The sequence below is a fragment of the Siniperca chuatsi genome, linkage group LG21 (assembly GCF_020085105.1).
Source record: "Siniperca chuatsi isolate FFG_IHB_CAS linkage group LG21, ASM2008510v1, whole genome shotgun sequence".
NCBI classification, from domain to species: domain Eukaryota; kingdom Metazoa; phylum Chordata; class Actinopteri; order Centrarchiformes; family Sinipercidae; genus Siniperca; species Siniperca chuatsi.
The window spans coordinates 2,991,116-3,018,719 of NC_058062.1; the positions used below are offsets into that span (position 1 = coordinate 2,991,116).

The 27,604-nt window shown below is 41.6% G+C and overlaps 1 protein-coding gene across 15 annotated transcripts in view; it reads right to left on the reverse strand.

The window, feature by feature from the left end:
- Nucleotides 1–27,604, reverse strand: part of LOC122869088 (RNA binding protein fox-1 homolog 3-like) — a 487,998-nt gene that overhangs the window by 173,096 nt on the left and 287,298 nt on the right. For all 15 annotated transcript variants that reach the window (XM_044181686.1, XM_044181675.1, XM_044181689.1 and 12 more), the window contains one exon: nucleotides 13,797–13,890. In XM_044181686.1, the coding sequence (XP_044037621.1) occupies nucleotides 13,797–13,818 (22 nt within the window). In that variant the 5' untranslated portion in view covers nucleotides 13,819–13,890. The remainder of the gene's footprint in view (nucleotides 1–13,796; nucleotides 13,891–27,604) is intronic.

Below are 27,604 nucleotides of genomic sequence, written 5' to 3' on the forward strand. Positions count from 1 at the left end.
AACATTATCCCTCTGCTGGATGGATCAGACTGTTTAGCAGAGGCTCTCCACCAGCACACTGTAAGAAGGATCATAATGTCAGCAATCAATTCCATGGCAATCAATATAGATACCTATTCAGATATCTATTGATGCAATTTAACAGGGATATTAGTCTGAGTCTTAGTCTGTAAATGTCAAGAGTTCTGCTAAACAGTGTTTCTAGGTCATAATTGGACTGAAAGGTGCCTAGATGGCGTTGAACTGTTACATAAAGTTAACTTAAGTGAGCTAAAACGGTGCTCGATGATAGAAAATTTTGTTTTAACAGGTTTTGAAACAGTTTTCTGTATCAGGTCAACAAGCTTCTTAAAATAGGATACAATTTGTCTTACATAAAGCAGGATAGATGGAGCATCAGAATAAGAATAACAAGCCACAAAGAAATGGTGATGCAACACAATAGCATATACACACTCTGGTTTATCAGCAGTAAATAGCCGGTGCCATGTTCCCATGCTCCTTAATCATACCGATACATGTACACAAACACACAATAATGTACAGGCATGCATGCACATACACACATTCTTCTTCTCTATCTTCCACAAGCAGTCGAAAACACGCACGCGCCACATACACGCACTCATTCGCACATATTTTCCGAGACCAAAGGAAGAGCTGACTGCAACATTTTTCTCCACTTCAAAAAAGTAGCCAGTGTCAAAATGATAAATGAGGGATCATGAGGGAGAGCGTGCATACTTACATTAGACTGCACAAGAGCTTCAAGAGCTGCAACAGCATGGACGAACGCTGGTTTCAGATGGTTTCAGCACCGCTTTAAGGCTGTTGTTATTACACAGAAGGAGTCGACATGCAAATTACATGCCACGACAGTGATTAGCAATGTGAAATTACTATCAACATAACAATAACATTTTCAACACAACTGGCGTGCAGAGTGTGTGACCTGACATTACGAGCCGCTGGATGGGGGAAATGTTGTGTTCCTTATACAGGTGTTGGCTGGTAAAAGGTTGATTGCTAATTTCCCGGAGGTGAATACAGCTCACAGATGTGTGCGGAGAACATCTGATAGGCCTTCAGACTGCTGATGCAGGGCAGCATGGGGATATTTTCAAACATCATTTATAACATCATTTCAGCATCAGTTACAAAATGGCGGCAGGAAGATTGATGGGTGGCGAGGGCTGGTTAATATGCGTGATTGGAATGATACACAAACCGTGCTGTTTGTTGTTGTGAGAGTGATGGCACACATACTGAAGAGACACGCTCTCGGAATGACGGGATCAACATTTATTCCAATAAAGCAGATATTGATATCTAAGCATTTCTGTCGGTCTGAGGTTTTTTAAAATGATTACGAATGTGAATATGGCAACACATCAGCATTTGTTTTGTATGTGTTTTTTTTTTTTTTTTTTGCATGTCCATGTTAAGATTTTCATTGAACATGTATTCCTGGTTAAGTGTCTTTTCAGTTTCATTTTGTCTGCCATGTAATCACTTCTTTATCTTTTGCTTTATACTTTTACGGGATTTGCTCCAACAAGGAAAAGGTTGTAAAAAACATCACAAGGTTGCTTACAACGATACCGTAGCACTTCTCCAGATAACAAGAGAAAAGAAAGCCCTTGCAAAGTTACTGCATGGGCAATGCCCAGCACACCCTCAGATCAATTACAATGTAATTACAATAGCAGACAGAAATACAACCTGGGTCTGTGCTCTGTCTGCACTGATAACTGATAGATAAGCACCTGAGGGATGGCTGAGAGAAGCACCTGGCCAGAAACACATCTCAATGCTGTCAATAAATTACTCTGCTGGGACTGTTCTTTCCTGGGTAAGGCTACACGATCGGCGGCCACCAGCCACATCCCAACCTCCTGAGCAGTCCATCTAGCTGTCCGCTGGGAAAGACAAGTGCGGGGAAAAAAAAAAAAGCTGCAGTTTCGGATACTGCGGTAGAAAAAGGTCTGGCTTTCTACCATTCCCCCCACCACAGTCTTACTTTCTGTGAGCCCTTTGGTAACCCGCAAGTCGGTGCAATTTCAAAACTCTGATCAACCCTTTGCTTATCAAGAAGCACTCAGAGCTAAAATGTGTGACACTGATGCAGATGTGCCAGTGATCGGCGGTCAAAAGGATGAGTGGAAGAGCGAATTTCGCTGCAGAGAGTGCACAAAGACAAAGAGATCAGCGATAAGACAGAGAAGTGCACCCATATCGACTGCTGTCAGTTAGGAGCATGTTAAGGAGTGTATTAAGGATTAGAGGGGATTAGTCATATCAGATCACTAGAGGGTTATCAGTGGTCGCAGCTCCACAAAGAGGAGCTCCCGGCCGCTCTGAAACAAGCACCCCGCCGTCCTCGTATAAGTCTTAATATTAACCTATTAAGTTGGACGATTTATGAGTTTGGAAAAACAATTAAGCCTGTGATTTTTATTAGGAGCTTGATTGAGTGCCTCCTCCCTGGTGTCTCGACACTACCAAACTTTACCCCCTCCAGAGAGGGGGGGGGCCCTCTCCAAATATTACCGTGATTTAAGATGCAAAACTAACACACATTAAAACAGCTCAGAGCTTATTCCATGCGCGCTTCCACACAAAACCAATTTAGTTTCCATTGATCGCTTTTCAAGCAATTAGATTTCCATTGATGGAAAAAGTAGAGGCTGCTTGTATGAGATGGGGAGGGTCAGTGGTTGGGCGCTGTGATTTGCACGTTTATTCAGGCCGCTTGACCACCTCCTCTAACCCCTGACAGATCCCTGCCCCCCTTCCCCTCTACCCCTTCCACGTCCCCACCTTCCGGACAACAAATAATTCACCCAGCATGAAAAAATGCCTGGCGTCAGATTATATATCCGTCTTTATTTCCGATATTGCCTCTTTGTTTCTGCAAACTTGGCTGATTTTCTAAATTGTGGAGTATTGACTGTTTCAGAGCCTGACCAAGCGAGTCTGATGTAACACATTGGAGGTAATGATATCCCGGCGACGGGAGAGGCAGTGGCTGGGGCAGCACTGGACGATGGCCAGGCCCTGTAACCATTAGTCTCCTCAGGAGCCAGAGTCTGTTCTGTTCCAGCACAGCAGGGCTCGCCATCGGGACAAACGGTAACCCAACTCAACCAGCGAAACCACCAGAACCCCTCCCATGTGCCCGCCACAGACATGCCATCAAGAATCACTTCCTTTCATACAGCCAAGGTCATTCCTTGTCTTTCTGGAATCATCTACAACACGCTTAATCCTAAACTGTCACATAACTAAGGGTTTAAAAGTGAAAGATTCCATATTAAAACTACGTCGTCAATGTGAAAGGGTGAAAAGTAGATTCAAGGTATAAAATAAGAACACTGAATGCCATTAATGTGAAACTAGGGAGTAATTCCCAGCATGCTCCCAGAGGAAATCCACCTTTCGCCAAAGCCCAGGGATTTTGACAAATGCCTTTCTCAACACCAGCAAAGGAGACAAATGTTACATTTAAACAGAAATACTTAATTTCCGCTTTTGGTGACTTGCAGCAGATATCATTAATCAACAGAGGCCTACCACGCTCGGTGAGCCTGCTAAGAACCAGATGATCGCCCTCTTCCACTCAATCCATCAAGTATGATTGGAGAAAGAAAAGGTTCAAAAATTTTGAGCTGCACCCACGCAGGAAGAGTAATTACCCTTGTGCCAGTCGCTGAGGTGTTCCCGTGACACCTCGACCCTCTGTTTATCATGCACCAGATTACTCATGGGGTTGTCAGCGCGGCGTGACAGAACCAGCACCTCCACCTATGTTCCCCTCACTCACTACACCCGAGGAAGACAAATATGACGTACAAGCGTCCTGAACTTTTAACGAGCAAACTTATCTCGGGATCCAGAAAACATAATGCCCTTCATGTTTTGAGAAAATCTGAAAACACTGAGGTCCAGATTTTGAAGGATAGTATCTGTGCTCCATCTTTTAGACCAATCTGTTGATTTTTGTCATTATCTTGCACTGTCACATCAACCAATTGTTGTGCCTTAGGGATATTACTCACTGTCTACTTTATGATAATATGCATTGAAATAGGTTTTTTAAAAAAGGTGCTATGTGCAGCATTTTGAACATTAATACATCATTGTCAAATTAATTGTGATACATTTGTTTACCTCACTTGTAAACAAATGAGACCATTATAGCTTCTAGCTCATGCCACTGAAAGTGTGTGGGGTAGTGGTTCTAAAAAGTTAGCGCCACAATACTTCCTGGTGTTAGCTTCTTTAGAGAAAGTTCTTCCCCCTTATTGAAGATGAGAAATTAGTAGAAAGTAATTAATTAATCAGACTCTGCAGGAAGGACTTTAAGTTTTGGCTCTCTTGCACTGACAGAACAGCACCCTCTCCCTGTTTAATGCTGTAAAAAAAACAACAAAGAAGTTTCATTCTCAACAAACAGATGATGCCCATTGAGCCGTTGTAAGACATCTGTCGTTTTTTGGATTGTTGTTAAGGTACTGTCAGTGATATTCAACACTCCCTGCACAAAGTGGAGGTGATTAGAAAGAAATATTGAATGAAAGCAATATTTTTGAGTTGTGAGTATGACATGACATGATTTTGTTGCACTGATGGAATTACTGCTGTGGAAATGTACATTATACTGAATTATTTAAGACACTGAGTAAACATGGAGAAAGTTTGCATTAAACATAATTAGGAATAAAGGGCTGTCTCAAAAGGCCTGGTTCTCTCCACTTGAGGTAAATAAATGCAACTATTACGAGAATGTATGGTAAACAATCTTCCCACCAAATCGAGCCCAGTGAAACACAGCTAAGGCTCATCATTTAAGGTTTTTACAGTTTTACCAAAATATACAGACATTTTATAAAAAGGAGAACATTGGTTAAAGCTGATGTTAATGTAATCTAATGACCCCAATCAAGTTTGTTTTGTTTCCTGCTGCAAGAAGACACTGTTTACTCTACAGTAAATTAAGTCCTTGTAATACCAGGACAGTTTAGAATATGCTTTCATCAATAGAAAGTGAAGATAAAAATGGGGACAAAACACTAATGAGCTGCTGATTATGCACCAGAGTGAAAAACAATACATGGTTAAACTACAATTTTCACCAAAACTTTAACTTTTGCCATTTTTTAAATAGAACTTTGACCCGTTTTCTAATATTTGAAATAAACACCAATACATTTTTTGGGGGTAAATAGAAATAAAAAATAATGAGGTCTTCACACAGTGTAAAATGATCAGGCCACCAATTTTCTCAGTGATGGTCTTGATGGTGTGTTTCTGGTAATTACACCGATTTCTTAATGTGGTATTGATGTTAAAATGCCACATGCAGCTATGTTAATGGAGTTTACAAAAGAAGAAAGCAAAGAAGAATGATGTTCTTTTATACAGGAAAGATAGTTTCTGAACATCAAAGATGAAACTTGGAGTTGCATTTAAAATGTCGGAACATGAGGAGAGTCAGACGAGGCAATAACGGTAAAGCAAACAGGCTGCTGCCTTTGCACCACTGCTTCTTGCCTCCCTAGTGATACATGCCAGAGATAACAGCTTAATTTCAGCCTCAGCACTTTTACTGCACTGTCCGAGGCATTCACTGCATCAATGTATCAATGTACGGCCATGCTAGTCACTCTCCACTGCGACAACTAACAATTTTTCCATGATGGAAGCTTTCAGAAAGGTGCCACGATTTAGCTCACACACAAGCCGCCCTCCTCTGATGGCTTTGGTCTTTGGAGACTCTGCTGGCTGTTTGTTTCTCAGAGAACAGGTCACAGGGCAGACTTTTGATTGAATCCCCCACACTGTGACGAGTGAAGGGGGCGGAATCGTTCTTGATTTTGCTGCAGAGGCTCTTCCCTCTGCAAAACATTTCCTCCTTCACTTTGAAAAGCAGCTGCTGGAGCTACTTCAACTGTCCAAGAAAAAAAACTAAACAAGGAGCCTGAGATTCTTGAAGAGCTCCAATGACTGAGTCCAGTAAATCATGCCAGAGGAAGAGGAGAAGGCATCAGTTGTTTTTCACATTTAATGAGCAAGATCAGATCTACAAAATGATATATTATGTACTTCAATCCATAAAATAATGAGTAAAATACTTCAGAAAAAAATGCATCAGTGAATGCAGCATAACTTAAAATCTGAAATGTTAGACTTCAAAGCCTTTCTTTAAAGTTTGTCTCTAATTTTAATCAATATTTCCAAAAAAAGAAAGAAGAAACTACTGAAAACTAAGTAATACATCTGGCCACACTGGTGCTATTCATTTGGAGCTTCTCACAGTCATAAGAGAGGATTTATGAAGAGATGATACTGACATGACTCTGTTGAGAGTTCACATGTTAGGTCCCAAAACACACGTTTCATAAACATATGTGTTTTTGCTAAATTTAATTGCTAAATTGTTTGTTTTTCAGGCTACAGCTTAAAAAATAAACAGTGCTTGAACCAAGACTATTCTCAAAGCAATTAACGGTTAAATTTAAAATGTGCTAAGATAGATTACATTCATTGCAAATCCTCTGTCAATTCACATTCATTCTCATGCTCCCAGTGTAGCAGGAGACTCTGCACCACGCTGGCTGGGATTTCCTCAGAAAGCCTGGATCTGTGGAGCATTGACCCCGCGTGGCACCGACAGTGCGGTGAGCATGCTGGACTGTTATTAACACTGACGTAAAGGAGGCCGGACCGTGGCTGTCCGGGCTGCTAAGGCCACAGAGGGGTCTGAGCACCAGAGGAGATCCACCTTGTTGGGGCGTCATGGTGAGAAATCAGCCACATCACCTCCATCTGTAGGGGGTCGCGAGGGCAGCGCTTAAAAGGGCAAACATGAGTTGAATAAAGAATATGCCTTGTAGCATACATCTCTGTCCCATCTCTGTGTGTGTGTGTGTGTATATATATGTATATATGTATATGTGTGTGTATATATGTGTGTGTGTGTGTGTGTGTGTGTGTGTGTGTGTGTGTGTGTGTGTGTGTGTGTGTATTTGCTTACAGCTGCATGGATTGTTGAGATGCTATTCCAGAGAGCTTTATTTCAATCACAGGAAGCCTTTTTCATGGAACATATAACTGGAAACGACATGCTCTTTTCGGCGCTCCCCATGCCGTCCTCTGTTATGACAGCAGATCCTCTCTCTTAGCTCATGCATCTTACACATGAGTAATGATCTCACAACTTAAAAATAACACCGCTATCCTACACTTTCACATAGGGGAGAGCCGTGGCAGCTCTATGCAGGCATGTCTCCCGTTATCAATAGGGAAGCCGAAATGAAATGTGCTTTTTATCATGTGCCATGAACGCTCTTCATGTCTCCACTCCCCCTTTCACTCATATCCACGTCGAAACCTCCCGTCAAAAAAATATTGGCAAATGTTGTAATTACGTGCAGAGTATCTGCGCCTTACATGGCTCGAGGCTTGGAGCAGTCCCGGGCCTGATATTTCAGCTTTATCATATTTTAGTTTTATTTGAGGATGGTGGCAGCACCATGCCTCCAGTCAGCCATAATTGAAATGAGGGAAGGAAGATGTAGAGGCTGTGTGCCCCACTCCTTGTAATCAAGCCCTTAGTCCTGTGTGCTTTGCCATTTTTCAAAGTGAAATATCCTCACAATCTTTATAGTAATACGCAGCGAGTCCTCTTCATGCCTTAGCCCGTGGGTAATTAGGCATGAGAAAGTGTACTTTTTACATGCAGACGAGAGCCATGCATTAAGAGTGTCGAGGCCACAGACTGGGCTGCGGAAGCTGCAAGTCCACTGGAAACGTTCAGTTAAATTCATGACCACATACATATCATCATAAGGCTGGTTTCTAACTAATTTATTATTCTTTTTGTAGCAGGTGTGACATCCGTATTCAACAAGCGATGCTATCCGTTTTCCACATTCGCCCTATAGGTTGCATGTGAGAGTTGTGTGTTGGGAGGCGAATAGTGAAAAAGTGAAGCTGGGGGACTGATGGAGAAGTTGATGTATGATCCCTGGTGGCTGAGCTTGTTTGAAGCGTGGAGCTGGGCAGGTGATTCTGAGGTGCCGGCTCTTTAAACAGCGTAATGAGCCAGAGAGGACGCGGCACCCCAAAACCCCCTCTCCCAAATCCCTCCCCCCTCAACATTTCAAGTTGAAATGATACGAACAGATTTTGTTACGGATTTTCTGCTCTACAAAATTTGATTTCCAAATGAATGATTCCAGGCTAACTATAATTACAATCACACAAATGACTTACAGTATTTAAAGCTTCACTAATGAATATTTTTGTATTACCAATGATTGAAATTAATCTGTGTGAAGCGAAATATGTCGCTCACAATGATAAACCCACAGAGAATTATCACCACCTCTGCAGGAATTTAGCCTCTTTTAGCTAATTGTTTTGGTTTAAGGCACATTTACTGTGTGGTTCAGTCTCAGTGCTTTCATCATACCCACTTTTTCACCAAACAAGCTCCGACAAATCCACTATACAATACCTGCCCAGCACCAAATGGCAGACAGAGAAAGTTGGCTGGTGGAATATGTAGCCGCTAAAGAGCCAGGTATTTTTCACAGGAGTTGGCGTGGCAGGATATACAACTGAAACCTAGTTAAATATGGTGAGTCCCTACCTTTAAATTAGTCTGGCAATCCAACAGTGTAATAAATCCTTGACAACGTACAGTCCAAATTCATCAGTCTCACGATCAAAAATAGTCCCTTTGTCTTAATTTCAGTGGACCTCGGTGTTAAAGGGTTTTAATTAAAATAACCATAATCACTTTGTGATTATTTTGTGATTGGGATTTTACACGCTTATTAATAAGCCCCTGTCCTCTCCCTACATTCCAATTGTATTGCAGGTTTAATACAGGGTAGGTGTCCTCAGCCCGGCCTTGCAGTTTCTTGTAACACTACTCTCTGCAATGCTGTACAAAGGGAGCACAGCACTCACACTCACACCACCACCACAACGTCTGAAGACACTCCAACAGGTACGTACACAGAGGGATGTCAAAGCGTGGGTATAAAGTGTGACAAACAGAAAGTTAGTACAGATACTAAATGTGTTTACATAAAAAAAAAAAAAAAAAAAAAGTATGACCGCCTGAAACTGGTCCTCATGCACAATTTACTGTGTGTCTGTTTGCAGACATATTTTTTGCGATGCTGAACATAACACGGCGGCTGTGGCTCGAGCAAGAAACAAAGACGAGGGTGCACACGGGGGAGAAAGATGGGCTACAAGCCTTCTATGCAGCGTTTCATTGCTGCTGATAATATATAAATGCATGCACACATGGATGCTGCTCGTAAATGAATAAACACATACATCAATTTCAAAATCCAACACATTTGAATTTCAAATGCAGCGGTGCCTTTTTTTTTTTACGATATGTCTCATTTCTCTTGTGGAGATATACAAGGAGAGGGCTGAGAGGAAAATTAGAGGGGTGGGAGAGAACAAATGCTGTATGGAATTTGAGATTATGTATTTGGTTTGTGTGTTTCCCTCCTCTTTAAATCAAACGCGTGGGGGCCGTGTAGCCCTGGGCTTGTTGCTGGTGACAGTTTCAGTGTTTCTAGACTTCTCTCCTCCCCCTTTTCAGCGACAGTCCTGAATTGAGAAGCGGGGTGGAACGGGGTGTGGGCTTCTGGCAGAGGGTGAATTAAATAGTCACTCTCTCTCTCTCTCTCTCTCTCTCTCTCTCTCTCTCTCTCGCAGTTTCTCTTTTTTTCAGTGGCGTTTAAAATCAATTCATTCAGTGGACTGCTGACACAGCCCGGCCCAGAGAGCCCAGGATTTATGGCTCCCTCTAATGGGCATGCTCTGAACCAAAGCCCTGCCGTCAGCACAATCCTGCCAGCCACCCGTCCGCCCCACTCCCTCACTCCATCTAGCTTTTAAAGACGCAGGCACCCCTCTTCCTCCCTCTGCTCCTCCTCCTCCTCCCTTTTTCCTCCTCACCCTTGTTGTGGTGGCTGAGGTGCCTTGGAAACACTCAAGGCCCCAAAAATGTAGATATCTATCTTGTCATCTTCAATTGGTAACATTTTTGGTGTTAAATGCTTTCTTTTAGTGCTGTTACAATGACAGATATCTGGGGAATTTCTTTGGCCTTGTTCACTGGAAGTGGTGCTTCCCAGAGCAATGAATAATATATATTAATAGATATCTATTAATATCTGGACTATTTACCATAACAGCATAGGATTTTTAGGAAGCTCAGATCTAGTGTTGAGATATTTTCTGGTGTTGTTATCACTGAAATCCAGGCAAAGATTGCCTTACAGTGGTGCTTCCCAGGGCAGTATATAATATCTCTCTCTGATTATTTACCATTTCAAGTTAAAACTCAAATTGAATGTATTTTTTAGTGTTGCTGGCAGACATTTGGTGTTAAATGTTTTCTTATGATTATTAAAATCCAGGCAAAGCTTTGCTAACAAGTGGTGCTTCCCAGAGCAGTATATAATATCCCTCTATCCATTACCTTGTCTGACTAGTGCAGCTTCCTAAGGTCTTCGGAGTGTATATATATTCATATATTCATAACCAAGTCTAGTGTCACAGGATCTGAAACAATTTATGGTGCTAGAGAAAAAAAAAAACATGATTGAAAACACTCTATGAACCCAGTCAGTGTAAAGATACATAAAAAGGATCATGGCCTGAATTGCGATGACAACATGAAGTCAGTCCTGTGCGACACTTTGAGCGAGTTAGCGAGTCTCTCTATCCGAGTGAGTGTGTTTCTGTATTGTATTTATGTCTGTAACACTGTCTGTGTACATGTCTGTCTATGAAAATATGCTATACTGCTGTTGACCCTGTTATATCCTCAGGCAACCTGGCAATTTGCAGAAAAATACAGACCTTCACGTCAACCCCAGAGCCTCTAACATACATCCCTATCCATATTCCAGCTCTGCTCTGCAGCCTGTCAAGGCGTTAAGGGCCCTGAATTAGCCTCCCATTACAGCAAGGCTCCAGCTCCCCCTAAAGTTAACCATAACTGACCATTTGGCGTGGCTTCATTATAAAGCCATGCATGTAAAATCAAGTCATGGTCCTCGGCCGTCACATCCAATTTCAAAATACAATCCCCAACCCCCCCAGAATCTCCATCTTTCTCTCTTACTTAAGTTCAACCTTCTCCTTGTTTCATAAAATATGATCTGATTAAAACAGATTACACACCTTGTTAGCAGAGCGTTTCATATTTGATACAGTGGTGCTTTAAGACGGGCAACCTCCTTCATGATTCAAAGCGATTGTGGCCTTGTTCTCTGGCCTATTTGTTTAATAAGCTCTGCTACATCAGTGGGCCTTTTAAGTGAACACACTCCCCTGCAGCAAAGGCAAAGATCAATACCCACACCTGTAAAAAAAAAAAAAACAGGAATCACTGCCAAGGATTTTTTCTCTTTCTAAGGAATGAGAGGCTAGATAATCAGCAACAATCCTACTGTATGAGAGGAAATCCAAAACAGGAAGCAGCTTTTATGTGCTGACCTGTAGGGAGAGCTACAGGTCAGCTGTGAAATATTCAGCACTGATTAGTCCACCACAGCTTAAACTAAAGCTTTTCCAATGTCTCGATCATGAGAGACTACATTATGCATATGGGATATTATAAACAGAAAGAAGAAAGGCAGAGTCTTTGAGGGTAAATGAATCATTATAATCCTCACCTCATCTGCTGACTGATGGAAGACTTCTCATGTAATCGCTGATGGGGGGGAAACCTTCTACTGTATTAAGGGAGCTCAGATGTGGGAATAATACTGGGTCATATCGCCTTAAAATGAAAATAATACTCCCCCATTTACTGTGAACAAAGTCCATGTAAGAGGGTAAAATGTAATACTGTGCTTGAGGAATGTAATTATCATTTAGCGAGTCCGTGAGCTGTGTTTGACAGGGCCTGAACTGCGTGAAAAATTCATTTTCATTTTTCTTATTATATCATGATTATATAAACATTCTTAACCAGTGGCCACAGCAGCAGCAAATTATTGCAAATTAGCCCCATATTGCCAGTTTTTAGCGGAGGCAAATGAACAAGCACTAGAACTCCAGTGTTTATTCCATAAATCAGCCAAATGCTGCACCTGTTGAGAATGTAAATAGCTGAGGCTATTTGATTAAACTCTTACATCGAAACATTTGATGAGCTTTCTCTCTCTCTCTCTCTCTCTCTTTGGTTGTTTATCCTCCTGCTTTCTTCTCAGCATTAAGTTCGTTCTCTCCTCCTACATCCACTGCAAGCGGAGTTTCAATGGGCGGTGACGGGGGAGACATAACACCCACCAGCTATACGTGGGGGCACGGGAGGTCCATCATTACCAAGCCACAGTGGTGATCACGGCAATAATATAGAACTATAACCGAGCAATTAGACTAATGGAAAACGTCCCTATTTCTCCCGGTGTGCTGCAGCTAGATGCGCCGCGTGCCCCGCGGGCCCCCCCTGGAGATGAGGCTGGAGATGTGAAGTGGAGAGGAGGTAATGGTGGAGGCCCATTGATCCTCACTGCCACCTGCTATATGGCTCCACGGAGGATGGGCAGGGAGGCAGAGGACTCCATCTGGGGAGAGATCATGCCGGCTCTTGGGCTCTCAGGCATATGGATAAGAGTCTTTCTCTAGTCTTCCGCTACTTAACCAGCACACATTAGCACAATATGGCCGGATAGAGGAGAGCAAGGCATGCATACATACAGGCTATATTACAGTAAGGGTGCATTCACAGCGAGAGGGCGTGAAGCCGTTTCCTCAAACTCTGGAGCGTTTCTCATGCGAGGCCAGGTGAGAACAGGACCGCTCAAATAACTGTAATGAAAATGTGAATCTCACTTCCAAATTAACCTTGCGTGGGAGTGGATATGAAATTCAAAACATCTACAGAAAGCAATCGCAAAATCAGAACGTCCTTCCAAGAACAACGGCGGCATCAGTTGTTTTGACAAAGACCTCTAGCAGCTGTGCGAATTGTGACCTTTGGCTGTCCGTGGATGGGTCGTCAAAAGATGTGACTTTAAAGGGGGCTGAAAAGCAGCTTTTCATGCCCTGGTTTCAAGTGTGTTGCACCTCTAGTGCACCACATATCCTGCTGGGTGTGTCACCCAACAGTGATGTTATGGTGTACTGACACACCCTGAAGTACACTTGTGCATCACTGCAGCACGGTGAAGTTTAACCTCTGGAGGTCAGCAAAAACAGGACTAATTAAGTTGGTTTTGTACATTGACAGTTCTCTTTGACACTCAGATATCAACATGAACTTGTTAGGCTGTCACTGGTTTCTTTTTTGGAATTTCAAACTCAAAAATCATGTTGGCTGCCCCATTCCTTTTTTTACATAGATGCACCAAAATTAGTTTTTTGATTAAAATTAAGGAGAAAATTTGACATGCCGTCACAGATCATGCTTCATTTTACATCTACATCTGGTTTTAACAGTTGTTAATGAGGTTTGGGAGTCTTGAGAAGCAGGGAGTCACAAAAATATAATGCATTCTCTACTAGAAATTTTCTGGAATGTCATAGCAAATTGCATTGCAACGTTTTGATTTCAAACTTGCGTTTGGGCAGTGTGAACCTAAACAACCCAAATTCAAAAATGAAGTTAACTTTTCCACCATGGCTCAGTCCAAAGAACACAAAAGTAGGAGTGGTTGTAACTTAAGACACATGCAGACACACAGGACCTACAGTGAACAATGCGCGGACATGAGGGGCTAAAGGGGTTTTGTTGAGAGACTGACCTGCCCAGCTGGGGGTCTCCATGTACAGGTAAAGCCGGTCGGGCTGAAGCTGGGTCACTCAACTCGCTGCTGTTGCCACAGGTGCTGATGAACCCTGCAGGAAGGGAAAAAATAAAGCCCCTGTTAAAATAGAGACTACAGTAGAAAGAGTCAAGTGTGTGTGTGTGTGTGTGTGTGTGTGTGTGTGTGTGTGTGTGTGTGTTTGCGAATTAGTTCATTATGCAGTTGACATGATCACACACGATCATTTTATAAATTATGAAGCCCTGTTACAGATTAAACTGCCCGACTGGATATAAAGTAGGTATCAGTAGGTCAAGTCTGACCAGCAACAACATTAGAATACTGCTTATTCATTAATACAACCGTAACATTAACCCCATCAAATAAGATTTCACGTATATAATAACGTAACACTGTTACATCCTGCTGATAAAGAGATAGTTCAACATTTTGGAACTTTTATTTGCATTCTTTCCAAGAGCTAGATGAGAAGATCAATATCAATCTCATATTGGGTCGTTAAGTACATAGCTGAAGTCAACATGTGGTTAGCCTAGCTTAGCATAAAGACTGAAAGCAGGGAGAAACAGCAAGCCTGGCATCTTATTTGTTCAAATCAGTATACACCACCGACATTTAAAAAAAATGTAATTCTAGGTTTTGGTCTCTGGTCTCTGTACACGCACAATGGTACCAAATCTCTCTGAATTTAGTGCTGAAAAAAGTAATGATGGTAGGGCTTCTTGTAATTACGTTTGGTTTAGAGAAGTGTTATTACATTTATGTAATAACATTATCTGACAGTGATTTTATTATTTTGGTTACAGAGGGAGTGACTGAATGAGTGCATGATTTTGTCTGAATGTGCATCTGCATCAGTGTCTACAAGCATTTAATCTTGTGAGCGAACATTACAACCCTCATATATGTCTGTGACACAGCCCATACGCACAGCACATATGTTTAAGTGTTACCGAATGTTTCTGCCTCAGTGTGTGACTGTGGTTTTCTGCTGACTTGTGTATCTTCGCAGGCCTCAGGTTGGCTGTTGCCCAGAAGCCCAGCCGGTGAACCGCAGAGAAAGCGCATTGATTTCATCCCAGCAGAAATCCTTCTCCCGGTACCCGCCTCCCTACCCCGCCCTGCACCTGATTAAGCATTTGCAGGGAGCCATGCCAACACAATTTGTCATTTATCAAAAGTAATTAAAAGCAATTTCTTTTCTCTTGTTGATTGGGAATTGACTAATTGTTGAGTCTGTGAAAACGGGGGAATAAATAAAACAGGGAAGGATGAATTTTACATAAACTCAGAGGAAAACATAAATGCTGTAAAACGAGGGCCAGACATCTGGCTCTGTGATTTCTCTCAACATGATTATAACTGCAAAACTGAAACAGTTGTTTAGTGCATTCTGATATACAGCCCATAGGCAGTAAATAATATATTAGAAACAGCATATTGACTAGCCAACATAAAAGGGTGTTTTCACTTCATGTTGTGTGAACACAAGAGTGGGAGGAAAATACCAACACTGGTTGGTTACTTGTTAACAGAAAATGAAAAACGCTGCTCCCACTTGTGCCAAAAGAGATATTTGAGCCGGTAAATAGCAACGTCTCAGTCTGAGAGGAAAAACAACAAGATAGAAGGTACAGAGAAGAGAGGGAGAGGAGCTGGAGCCATCCTGCAGCAGAGGTTACAGTACGTCTATCCAATGAAACCAAGCAATACCATTTCAACATTATCGGTAACAACCTCTGAATGCACCATTACCTTCTATAAGGGCAGAATGAAATGTCAGAATTGATTCGAGAGGGGAGGGTTGAGATATAAGCGGCGGCTAAGGTGGCCATTTTGTTTCAGTGGCCCTTTATTTGGTGTTCCAGGATCATTAGCAGACGGCAAAAAAGAGCTGGAAGAACATGAAGGAGGAGTGGGCGGCCATCACGCATGTCTCCGGTGACAGCATGTGAAACGAAAACAAAAAAACACACACACACACACACACACACACACACACACACACAAAAGAGGCAGAAATCAAAGAATATAAAGAGGCATGCGGAAACGCCAGAGGAGTCGTTTAAATTTCCCACCACTTTGTAAATAACTTTAGCTGCACAAATACCTGGCTTTGCTCTGAGCGGATAAAAAATTTTCTAGCCAACAATTTATTCTCTGCCAACAAATGGCGCCGTTGCTTCAATGAGACGATTTGAATATCCCTTTGAAGGCTGCAGATGGACAAGCAATACTATCATTGCCTGGGAACACAAAAATAATTGGGCAACAGTGGGAGAAGCCTACATTCACGTCTCTGCTGAGAAAGAGCCCTGCTTGGAATATCTAATTGAACCTCTCACTCTCCTGCCTTTTGTTTACATTCCCATTCATCATAAAAAAAACTCAATTACTTATGTTCCCTAACATGTATAGTTATTAATGTTCTAATTATGCTTCTCCCCTCTAATCTTTCGCCTTGCAATTTGGGTGATATATGTCTGAACAACACAGCGAGTCCCCTGGAAGTGAAAGCTGAATTAGGAATCTATGTGCAATAACACTCCTTCTCCTGGGAGCCATCTGACGAAGAGAGAAAGCTTGTCATAGATTGTCTATACACGAGGATGTATGTCAGCTCAGTGAGCATGTGTTATTATATACTGTCTTTATTCGACATGCATTTTGAAGCAGAAAGTTGACTAATCAGCTCTCACTAGCAACAGAGCAGATGTAGCTGGGGAAGCTGACAAGAACACACAAAAAACGGCCAAAAAACAAAGCAAACTACCTCTGGCCACCTCTTCTTATTCTTCTTGTGAAAGGCTATAGGTATGACAGCTTTAGAGGTATGAAATAATGTCTGTGAGAGCCTTGAGGAGCCCCTGCAGAGAGGCTGAGAGGGTCCTGTACTGCCTCAAGCAATGAGTGTTCTTCAAGGCTTTTCCTCAGAGCACTTTTACAAGAGCACAAATTAGGTGTAAGGAATGCCTGTGTCGACGGGCGCACCCAGCCAGCACACAGAGAAAAGAGGGGAAAAAAATGAAAAAAGGGGCAGAAACTTGGATGACAGTGAAGAAACGGAGGGTGTCATAAAGTGTGGAAAATAAGCTCTCACTTTCAAACGTTTACGGCGGCTCAAATATCTGATGATACCTCTCATAGCTTTTAATCTTTAATGTGAAAAATTAATCATCCCATTCATTATTTTAATAGCTGTCATTTTTCTCTCCCCAAAGTGATGATTTATAACCATTAAGCCCTGCGTAGGCTTGTGTGAGAGGGATTTATCGTAATGTTTGCACCAGGTAGCCTCCAACCATATTTCATTACTCTTGACAAGCCATTAAAATGCCCTGGTGATTAAACAACAGCTCTGAGGTCAGTGTGTATGGCTGTTTCTTTACCCATGCAGGAGCGCAGCAGCGCAGCCATGCAGGCGGGAACCCATGGTCTAACAAAGCCCTTTTCCCCCGGTTCCTTCCAGACTGGTGATCGCAGTTATAGATCTCTATCTGTTGTGCTGTGCGAGGGCAACAGCGGCGAATGAGAATAATGTACATGCACAGAAGCTACAATGAAATAAAGTTAAGAATGGGGCTAGTATGACTTTTTTCCTCAGAGGTTTGACACCGTGATAAACTGTGCACTTAGAGGAAAAACTCTAGCCTCAGACACTCTTCTATCCATCCATCTGTGGTGTTCAGTATGTTCCAGGAGTTATTTTGTGATCATGTATTGCCATCTACCCACTTGTCTCTTCTACTTCTATTTCAGTTATTGATTTTCCTACTGATCCTAATAGGCAGAGGCTTGTTGAGAACATCTGGGGGAAGAGGGCAGTGCCATCACTGGCTGCCCCCCCAAGACCCACCTCTGCTTTTTGGCTATTCAAATAATGGGCTGTTGCTGGCGCCCCGGTAGCTCACCTGTTAGAGCGTGCGCACCATCTTCAAGGCCGAGTCCTTACCGCAGCGGCGGTTCTAATCCGGCCCACAGCCCTTTGCTGCATGTCATCCCCTCTCTCTCCCACATTTCTTGTCTCTATTCAGCTGTTCCTATCAAATAAACGGCAAAAAGCCCAAATAATAATTTTTTTTTTTAAAAGAAAAAGAAACCTGTTGCTGAAAAGAGGAACGGCTGTAACGTGGCTCTAATCCACACATTTCCTTAAATAGACAACATTTTGATTGCAGATGGATCTTTGTCAGGTCAAAATGTTTTCATTTCATCAGATTTAAAAAAAAAAAAAAAAAAAAAAAAAAAAGCCAGATCACTAAAGTTTATCTACATTTAGGCCCGTCTATGATTGCTCCAAATACAACAGCTATGTCTCAACTCAATGCTACATACTAAATGTAAGGCTTTGAGCATGCAGTGCATTCAAACATAAAGTGACAAAATTCACTACATTCCAAGATGCCAGTATCCAAACTAAAATGCTTGACTTTTGAGTAGGTTGGTGTACACTGATGTCCCACAATGCAATGCACAACTGAAAACACGTGGATGGTGATGTGGCAGTTCACCAAGATCTCAGAAAACAAAACAAAAAAGTTTGATTGACATGTCTGTGCACATATTACACAAACAAATCTATGTACTGATGTACTAAGTGCAAAAAAGAACACTAATCAACACTGTATGCTACCAGAAGTTCAGCATACAGTTTAGCATAAGTTGATTAGTGTTCTTTTTTTGCACTTAGTACACAAACAAATCTATGTACTGATGCAATACGTATTGAATTGGGACACAGCTACCATGTTTTACTGCTGCAATGCATTCTGGTTAATTTAATTTTTGCCTCTTCCACCCTGGAAATCTTCCTGTATTGCTGTTCAATGCCAGTGTAACATGGCAGTTGTAGAAAGAACATTACACTTTGATGTTTTGGACAGTTGGAATGAGAAATGTTTTTTCAAACCCATTGTTTTGTGTAGAAAGGTGTCATTACTGCATTTGGCCAGTTATCTAACAGAATAAGGATACAGGAAAAACAACAAACAAGGATGGCCAGAAAAACAAGGCACATTGTCAAACACTGTTTTGATTATAGTAAAAAAAAAGTGTTAAATGTAGGATTTTTATGTATGAAGGGGAATAGTTGGAATTTTGTGGGTTGTAATAGACAGATGTCGCTTGATAAGTAGCAGGAGAAACAGCAGCCTGCAACACAAAATGGATTCCCATTCAATCCCAACGGAGAACGCTGATTGAACAGCAGGCCGGGGAGCTGAGGGAGGATTTAACTCCCCTGCATGTATGTTCATGTCTAATGTCCTGAGTCCAATGGGCTGGATTGATCACTGATGCCACATCTGACAGTGACTGACAGCGCCTGTAATTGCTATGCTAGCTTTGGGAGAAGAGCAAACTACCATGGTGGGACTGTGTGGATGAAACATGCAGGGTTTTCTCAATCACCTACAAGTCTGGCTCTGGATATTACATCTAGTACACGATGGTCATGGTCTGCCTGAATGCCCGAGTGTTGTGAGCTACATGATTAATGGATGTGATCAGTGCCATTTGTGGCATGATGGTGTCATGAAAAAAACACCTGCTGTGATTCCCAATTGTAGTTCACGCTCAAACCACAAGTCAACACTTGTAACTGATATTCACTATTCAATCCAACATTGTTTTCATCACTCTACATCACTTTCACACTTGTCCATATAGCAGATTATCTCATGTCTCAAAAGTGCTGGACAGAAGAGTAAAATGTACAGTAACATGGCCACTAGTGCTGGGTATCAAGCCTCAGTACTTTTTAGTACTGACTGAAATGTGTGCATAGCATTGAGTATTGAAAAGTGTCCAGTATTGACAGCTTGCATCGAATGCTTGGTCAACATCTTGTTTACTATTCTTTCATCAGACATTTCCCCATCTAAAGCTATTGTAACTTTATACTTTGTTTTATTTAGGATAGGGTCTGTATTTAACACTGATGTATTAAGCAGTTTGGCATATTTTGTTAAATGAAAAAAAAAAAAAAAAGGTGAAAACATGTTTATATTCACCAAAAAAGTACTGCTTTGGTATCGACACCAAAACTTGAAAGTTTTCAAATGATACCCAGCCCTAATGGCCAGAGGTGGAAGAATTATTTCGATTTTCTACTTGAGTAAAAGTAGCAATAGAGCATTGTAAAAATACTACATAATAAGTAAATAAGTAAGTAAAAGTACATTAGTAATAGCAGCAAGATGTGATTAAGTATTAAGAATAAAAGAACTTATTAGGCAGATGGACCCTTTCAGAGTGTTATTTTATTACATGTGTTATGGTGTATGAAACTGTAATGTTGTAACATGTAGCAGGCAGCTAATTCTAACTATTTAAAATGTAGTTGTACAGCTGAATCCAGAACAATGCATCTTATGTGTTTTGTATGTAAGATGTTAATTTCTGAATTGACTAGTAACACTAGCTGTCAGATGAATGTAGTGGCGTAGAAATGCAAAGTAAAATGGAAATACTCGCGTACAGTACCTCAACACAAGTACAAGTACCTCAAATTTGTACTTAAACACAGTACGAAAGCAAATGCACTGAGTTACTTTCCATCACTGCCAGTGACGATGGGTTAAAGCATATTAAACAGCAGAAAGATATATTGGCAGAGGGATGGGATTTCAGCCTGTGCCAGATTCTAAAAACTCTGTGTTGTTAACATTTACAGCTCCTGTTCCTGAGGGAGAGAAGTGATCATCAGTAAAATCACTCTCATAGATTTGAAAGCCTGAACTGAAAATTGGGCCATATACTGTAGGCCATGATTTCTACAATTTTATTCCTTCTCACCACTGATGCTTGGATCTAGTGGGGATGAATGTTACAACATCCTGTTTGGCTGCTTCAGCTTGCTACACCAATCCAACAGTTGTCGCTGCGACAGAACAAAAGCTGCAGCGGGAAATTTGCATTCTAATGTGTCTAACGTCTCGTGTTTGTTGTGTCCCCAATGAGAAGCACAAAAAAAAAAATAGTGCTAATTTGTAATAGATATAAAAATCCCAGCATTAAAAAGTTAATTACCACAGCAAATACAGCAGTGATAAATGGCAGATAATACAATTTCTGCAGATGATTGTCGTTTCCGCCAACCAGAAAAATGATATTTAGTATCCAGCTGTACTTCTGGATGCAAGAGGAGGAGGAGGAGGAGGGGAAAGGTACTTGTAATTCAGAATATTTTTTCTGCAACTTAGCAAGTTTTTCATCTATCAGCAAGGCACATTAAATCCCAGCTGGTCAGATGCTAGACTCCTGATGCTCGGCTTTAGACATGAAACAAACTACTGCTGAAATGAAAGCAGTTCTCAGAGCTGTGGAAATTCGACTCCTACAAGAGTCTATTAAAAATACATGTTCAAATGAATCTTGGTGGTGATGACAAGTTTTACCATATTCTTCTTGAACTTTTAATGTACCCAGCCACGACTTCAAAGGGGAAATTAAATATTAAGGCTATTATCTAAGCTGTTTCCAATATTATCCATGCTTTGGTTATTTATATAGTACAGTAATAATTATGGTCTATAAGCCAGTTTTCATTTTTGAGCCAACATAATGATCAAGAGGTTGCTGGTTTGTAGTTTTGCAACCTAAAATGAGTAACCTAATTTATATATTTGCTGCAGTAAACCCAAAAAGATTATGTATATTTATTATAGCAGTCCTTGGTGGATATTGTAAATGTAAATATACAGTATATATAATTTATGACTGCAGGGAAATAGATCATTTTTAATACAGTGAATATGAGGAGCAGTTCAACTTTTGGCAGAGGCCAGTGCATACTCAACATAATTTTGTGCATCTGTACAAAAAAACAAAACAAAACAAACAGTGAATTATTATCTGCTCTGATTGAGAAAAATCACAGTAAATCTGGTGGTACCTAACCCGGATCACCACTGTTTACCCACCGGTGAGACGGTAAATACTCTGGCTGACATTTGAGGAAGGTTAGTGTGCTCAGAGAGTGAAGTGGAAGTGGAGGCTCAGATGAATTTGTCTGACAAATGCTCCTGGAGTATGTGTTGTCAACTGTGCTTCGGCGAGGCCCTGGACTGGGATTTGAGTCTGACTGAAGCCAAGCAAAGCATGCCAGATCACTAATTGCACAATTTAAAACCAAAGTCCCTGGCAGCTTGTCATTTGAAATGGAGAGAAGAGCCATTGCTTAATCAGTGAGCTCAACATAGATCTGCGAGGCTCTCCACCGAGGAACCCCAAACGTACGTGGCTGAAGCTCAGTGTCAACAGCCAAAGCAAAGACAAAGTTATTGGCTGGCTGCTGTCGCTGCTGTAAATGAAACGTTTTATGATCCGACGCATGCATGCGATTGGATGATCGAATCACTGTGCATCAAATGTTGGTGCGCTGACAATGATTTTATTTCCATTTAATTGTTCATACATGAGCAGTCAACTGTTGCTCACAGTTGGTGGTGATGAAGTTCACAGAAGCTATTTGATGTCTTTGAAAGGCATCCGACAACTGTCTGGTCATTACGCAAATTCAACTGTAATTCTAGTTGACTGTTTTTTTTTTTTTACATTCCTTTTGCACTTGACACCTTTGTCTAAAGTAACATACTTTTTGTTCTTCTCCTACAGTACATACCCACCACAATCGTAGGTTCAGAATCCTGCTCAGGGACACTCAGAGGAGCCAGGATTCAAATCATCAAATCATTGAGGCAGAATTTTCTATAAAATCATTCAATAAAAAAAAGGTACTGATGAAGTGAATTCAGACCTTTCAAATCTATGAAACAAAACTGACTTCATATGCATATTCTAATTGTACTCCATGAATTTTCCATGACTTTCCAGATCTCAGTCAAGTTTTTTCCGAATGCCTCAACGTGTTTTTCCCTTGTTAATAGCGGTTACTGTTGTTTTTAAGAACCATTTACAAAATGTTTTGTGTACGGACAGGGCTGAAAAAAACCCCAACTAATCCAATGAATGAATTCAGACTCCTGTTGACTGGATCTCTTTATTAAGTGATATTCCAGAAATTCAAAATCTCTACAAAATCTCTTAATGCTTTCACTAACAGGCTGGTGAACTCATAAAAGTGCCACAATAAGAAAGACATCCTTCAGTCTTCATAATATATAATAAAATATATATATTTTACTGCTGGTACGACCTATCTCTACGGGGCATTCAATTCTCTATTTCCTGTTAAAGCTTTGTTACAGGTTTAGGCAATTCTCCACTGGCTATTGGGAGGAGCTGTAAACATTATTACTACTGAGGCCGGGTTGTATTTTGGTGGGAACATTAGCAAAGAGGCAAGTTACTCATCGCCCCAGCGACATGAAACTGAAGTGGAGTTTTTTTTTTTTCCATTTTTGGCTCTGGCCTAATGAGAGAATACACACGGCATCAGGAAGACAGCGATTCACAGAGAAAGGGGTGGAGCTGGAGACACACACACACACACACAGTTGCACAAAAGAAGAAGAAAAAAAAAAAAGAAAATAAAAAACACTGCCCTGAAGTCGATTCCACACTCAAGCCACATCCGTCTCTGATCTGGGAGCGTTCTTGGAGCACAAGAGTGATGCGGCACTGAGGGCCATGAATTAAAAAGTCAATATGTAAAACCATAGAGGGATGCCATTTTGAAAAAGCGTTCCATCAATGGAAATCATATTAACATGATAAAGGGCAGATTGGGAGGCGAGGGCATTGATTCAGATGCCGCTCTGTGGCCCGCCATGTCCACCTCAAACATGTTAATGAATCGCGCTGCAAAAACAGAGGTGGGGCGGGTTGACGGGGGTCACATGAGGGGAGAGAAGTTGGCTACAGGAGGTGGTTTGGTAGCAGGTCGTGGCGCCCTGGTGAGCTGCACCTCTGGGTGTCACATCAGTCGGTGTGTCTCAGCATCACATCTGGATTGTTTTCTGAAGATGAAGTTTCGAGGAGGATAGGATAGGTGGCTGACTTGCAGAGATTTTTTTTGGTAAGCTGGGAGTGGATCCAATTAGAATGAAGCCTGGGAGAGAAAGATGAAGTACTATAATGCCACCCAGAGACCAAGAGTGCAAGAGCAGAGAGAGCAGAGGATTCACCCCCTGTTGACCATGACTACACACACATAGCCTGGGGGAGGGAGCATCCAAAGCTACACACACACACACACACAGAGGGAGAGAGAGAAAGTGACATGAAAGCAACAAGGCAGTGCTGCGAGGCCAAACAGATGAATTACTTATCAAAGACGCACACAGCAGACCGGCTATGAGGCTGCAACACACAGACAGCTGGGGCATTATCAATTCACCTTCAATTAGCTGTCCTTGGCACTGCCTGCCAACGGGACCTGGAGTATCATTACATTCATGACGCATAAGCTCATTCGATTGAGGAATTCAATTAAAACGGCGTCGAAATGACAAAATAAAATAAAAAACAGACAATTTCTATAGAAGGATGAAAGCAAAGGGATTATTTTCAATGCCACAGAAGGCATTGAAAGAAGAAACGGGGCGGGGGTGGGGGGCAGAAAAGAAAAAGCGCTCCTTCCTTGGAGTCTGATGGCACAGCACCTTTGTTAAATATGAACTAATTAAGTGGAAAAATGAACGTGTTTCATCTTCATTAGTATCAGACAATAGGACTATGAAACATAATTGAGAGTAGTTCCACTTTAATAGAATGAACAGAAGTCATTTGGTATTGAAATGTGCAGGGTGATTTAGCCAAAAGAAAGTGTATTATTAGATTTAATAGAATACCTACACATGATCAATGCTCAGAGCACAGGTGGTAGTTTGTCTCTGGTTCTTCAAATGATTAGGCCAACCGAATAATGGCCAGCCGGTTTCACGTTGCTCCTGCATTGATTACAAGGAGCAGCCCATTTTTCATGAAGTGGCGCCCCACACACCATTTATTAAGCCTTTACACGTGTGACATAACAACTGGCGGGCGCAGAACGCACCACGCAGACTGGATCTGCTGAAATCAAGATGCAGTAGTGAGGCCTGTGGCGTGATGATGCCGAGTTACCAAAAGTATGTGGACATTTCACAAAACCATGGGCATTAGTACATGGCTACAACAGCCTCCACTCTTCTGGTTTCAAGCTTGCCACCAGATTTTAGAACCTGGCTGCAGGGATTTAATCCCACTCAGCCACAAGAGCATTAGTGATGTTGGCCACTGATGTTGGGCGATAAGGCCTGGCTCACAGACAGCGTTCCAGTTGATCCCAAAGGTGTTGGATGCAAGGCCGGATTACCAATCGGGCGAAGTGGGCAACTGCCCTGGGGCCGAAGACCCTCAGCCTGCATTATTACCTGTTCTTGTGGCCGTGTCTTGTAGAGGGCCCTTTTGTCAAAATATAGATTGTACATTTAAAAAAATAAATAAATTGATACACACAGAAAACTAGCAAACTTTGATGGGAATTCAGAGGCGACAGGGTAGACACAATGCACAAAAGGGTGGGAGATGGTTGGGTGGGGTTGAAGTCATGGGTCGTTGCAGTCAAGTTCTTCCACATAAAACTGGGAAAACCATTTCTTTATGGACCTGGCTTTGTGCACAAGGGCACCGTCATGCTGACACCAGTTTGGGTATTCCACAAACTGGGGCAACAAAGTTGGAAGAACACTATTGTCTAAAATATTATTGTTTCCTGTAGCATTAAAATTTCACTTCATTGGAACTAAGGAGCCTAGCCCAAACCATGAAAAGCAGTCCCAGACACCAGGGTGTCCTCATACTTATGGCCATAAAGTGTACACCACAAGCATGCTAGAACCCAGATACCCCGACTTCACAGAAATTGTAAATAGTTTAACTCATGCAGCATGTGACCCCCTCAAAGAAAGGCGCGGTGCGCAAAAGCAACACGGTCATTTTTAAAAAACATGAGCGCATCACAGAGCTCGGCCATATTGAAATGGCTGAGAAACAGTGGGTCTTTATCACTTCAAAGGCTGACATCCCTCCGGCGTCTCGGGGAAGCCGTGACTGGCACTCGTACAGCCCTCTTTCTGCTGCATTTGTCCAATCTTAGAAAGCCCAGAGTCAGGAAACACAAGGTCTTTTCAAAGTTAGTCAACAGGCCTTTGAAGCGCAGCCAACGGAGTCAGCAACCCAGCGACAAGGTGCAGAGCCATTATCATTCAATAGACAGCCGGGATTTTGCATATTTAACAGGAAATTTCACTTTGCTTTTTTGACACGGGGCATTATGCATCCTCTGTACATAAAATCCATCAGCACCTTGCCAATTGTATTTGTGCTTTTCCCATTTCGCTGGGGAAATGTGTTTCTCTTGCAATGCACACTACATTCAAAACATGCAATGGAATTAAATGATATGTTTGTTTGGACAAACAAATTGGACCACAGGTTCAAGGTAAACTACCCATTTATTTATTTATTTCGTTAGCGTGTTTGTTTTAGTGCTGATATAACCTAGCGGGTAGAAAAGCCTTAAATTTTGACATGCGTTGTCTTTGCTTTTGTGAGAGAACATAGGTAAAAATGCTACGTTCAGATCAAATATAAGTCAGACACAAACAAAATCCACCCTAAAATAATGTCTTGTTTGTCTTTGGAGGATTAGTTTGGTTTAATGATAAATGCACATTTCATAAGCTATGTAGATGCTGATGATTATATTATGCCTCTTGACTTCATGTCACATGCAAATATTTCCTGTGTTTGTACTGTACAAAAGGTGTTTTTTTTTTTTTAAATGCCTCCACAACATTGACAATGACATCAGGTTTTGGTGTCAGTCCTTTTTAAATCAAAAGAGCAAAACTTTATTGCTTGACTCACCATTTTACACTGCCTTCCAAAACACATGACCTAGTTGGTCAGCTAGCTACCTTTTCATTTATTTTGTATTAATAAAGCTTTATTTAAGCAGGCAAAAATCTCAATGTTAAAATCTCTTCTTCAAGGGAGAAATTGCCACATCAAAACCAGGGCTACAACAATAAAACACAACGAAAACCAGTCAATAATACTGTCACACACCAAACCAAAATACCCTTGATACAGTAACTATCAGGTTTTGTGGAATCAAACAGCTGAAGCTTGTTTCTAGAATAACCAAGTTTGCAATTATGTTTAACAAGATTCAACTGTAGAAAACACAGAGACACAAGTGTCTTATACAAAGTAGCAGAACATGCAATGGATCAGAATGCAAGCCATTGTTTTGACAGGAGGCTGTACATTCCTGGACATGCCCTAACACTTATGAGTTAGTTGGCTATCCAGATACATGTCACAGCTATATGACTATTTTTGATTGAAAGGTAGAAGTTGGTGCCTCTCCTCTGGGATGTGTATGAAATGAATAAAGAAAGGCTTGAAATAGACCGAACACTGATGGTGTCTAACAGCATCTGTTTAACTGTGAAGAATCTCCTTTTATGAGCAATTCATTATTTTAAACTCTTCAGTATAAACCCAACAGCAAAAATCCATCCACAAAAACACACTGTTGGCATTTATTATTTGGACTTGAGGGCACCATCTTGTCTCTCTGGTGTCTTCATGAGCTTTGGTGTCCCTCAGCAGTCTAACAGATACAGTAATAGCCGCGTTTTCGCCGTTGGGATTTGCTCTGATGACCCAACTCGAGCGCATCCATTCCTAATGAGCGGCAGCCAGTGCCCGTCTTCTTCCTTCTACCAGGGGACAGACAGCTGACAGCCCACAGGAGGAGTAGGAGCACCCAGCAACCCCTCAGCCCCCCAGAAGGGCAACTTCATAGGACGGGGTTCCACTGCGAGCTG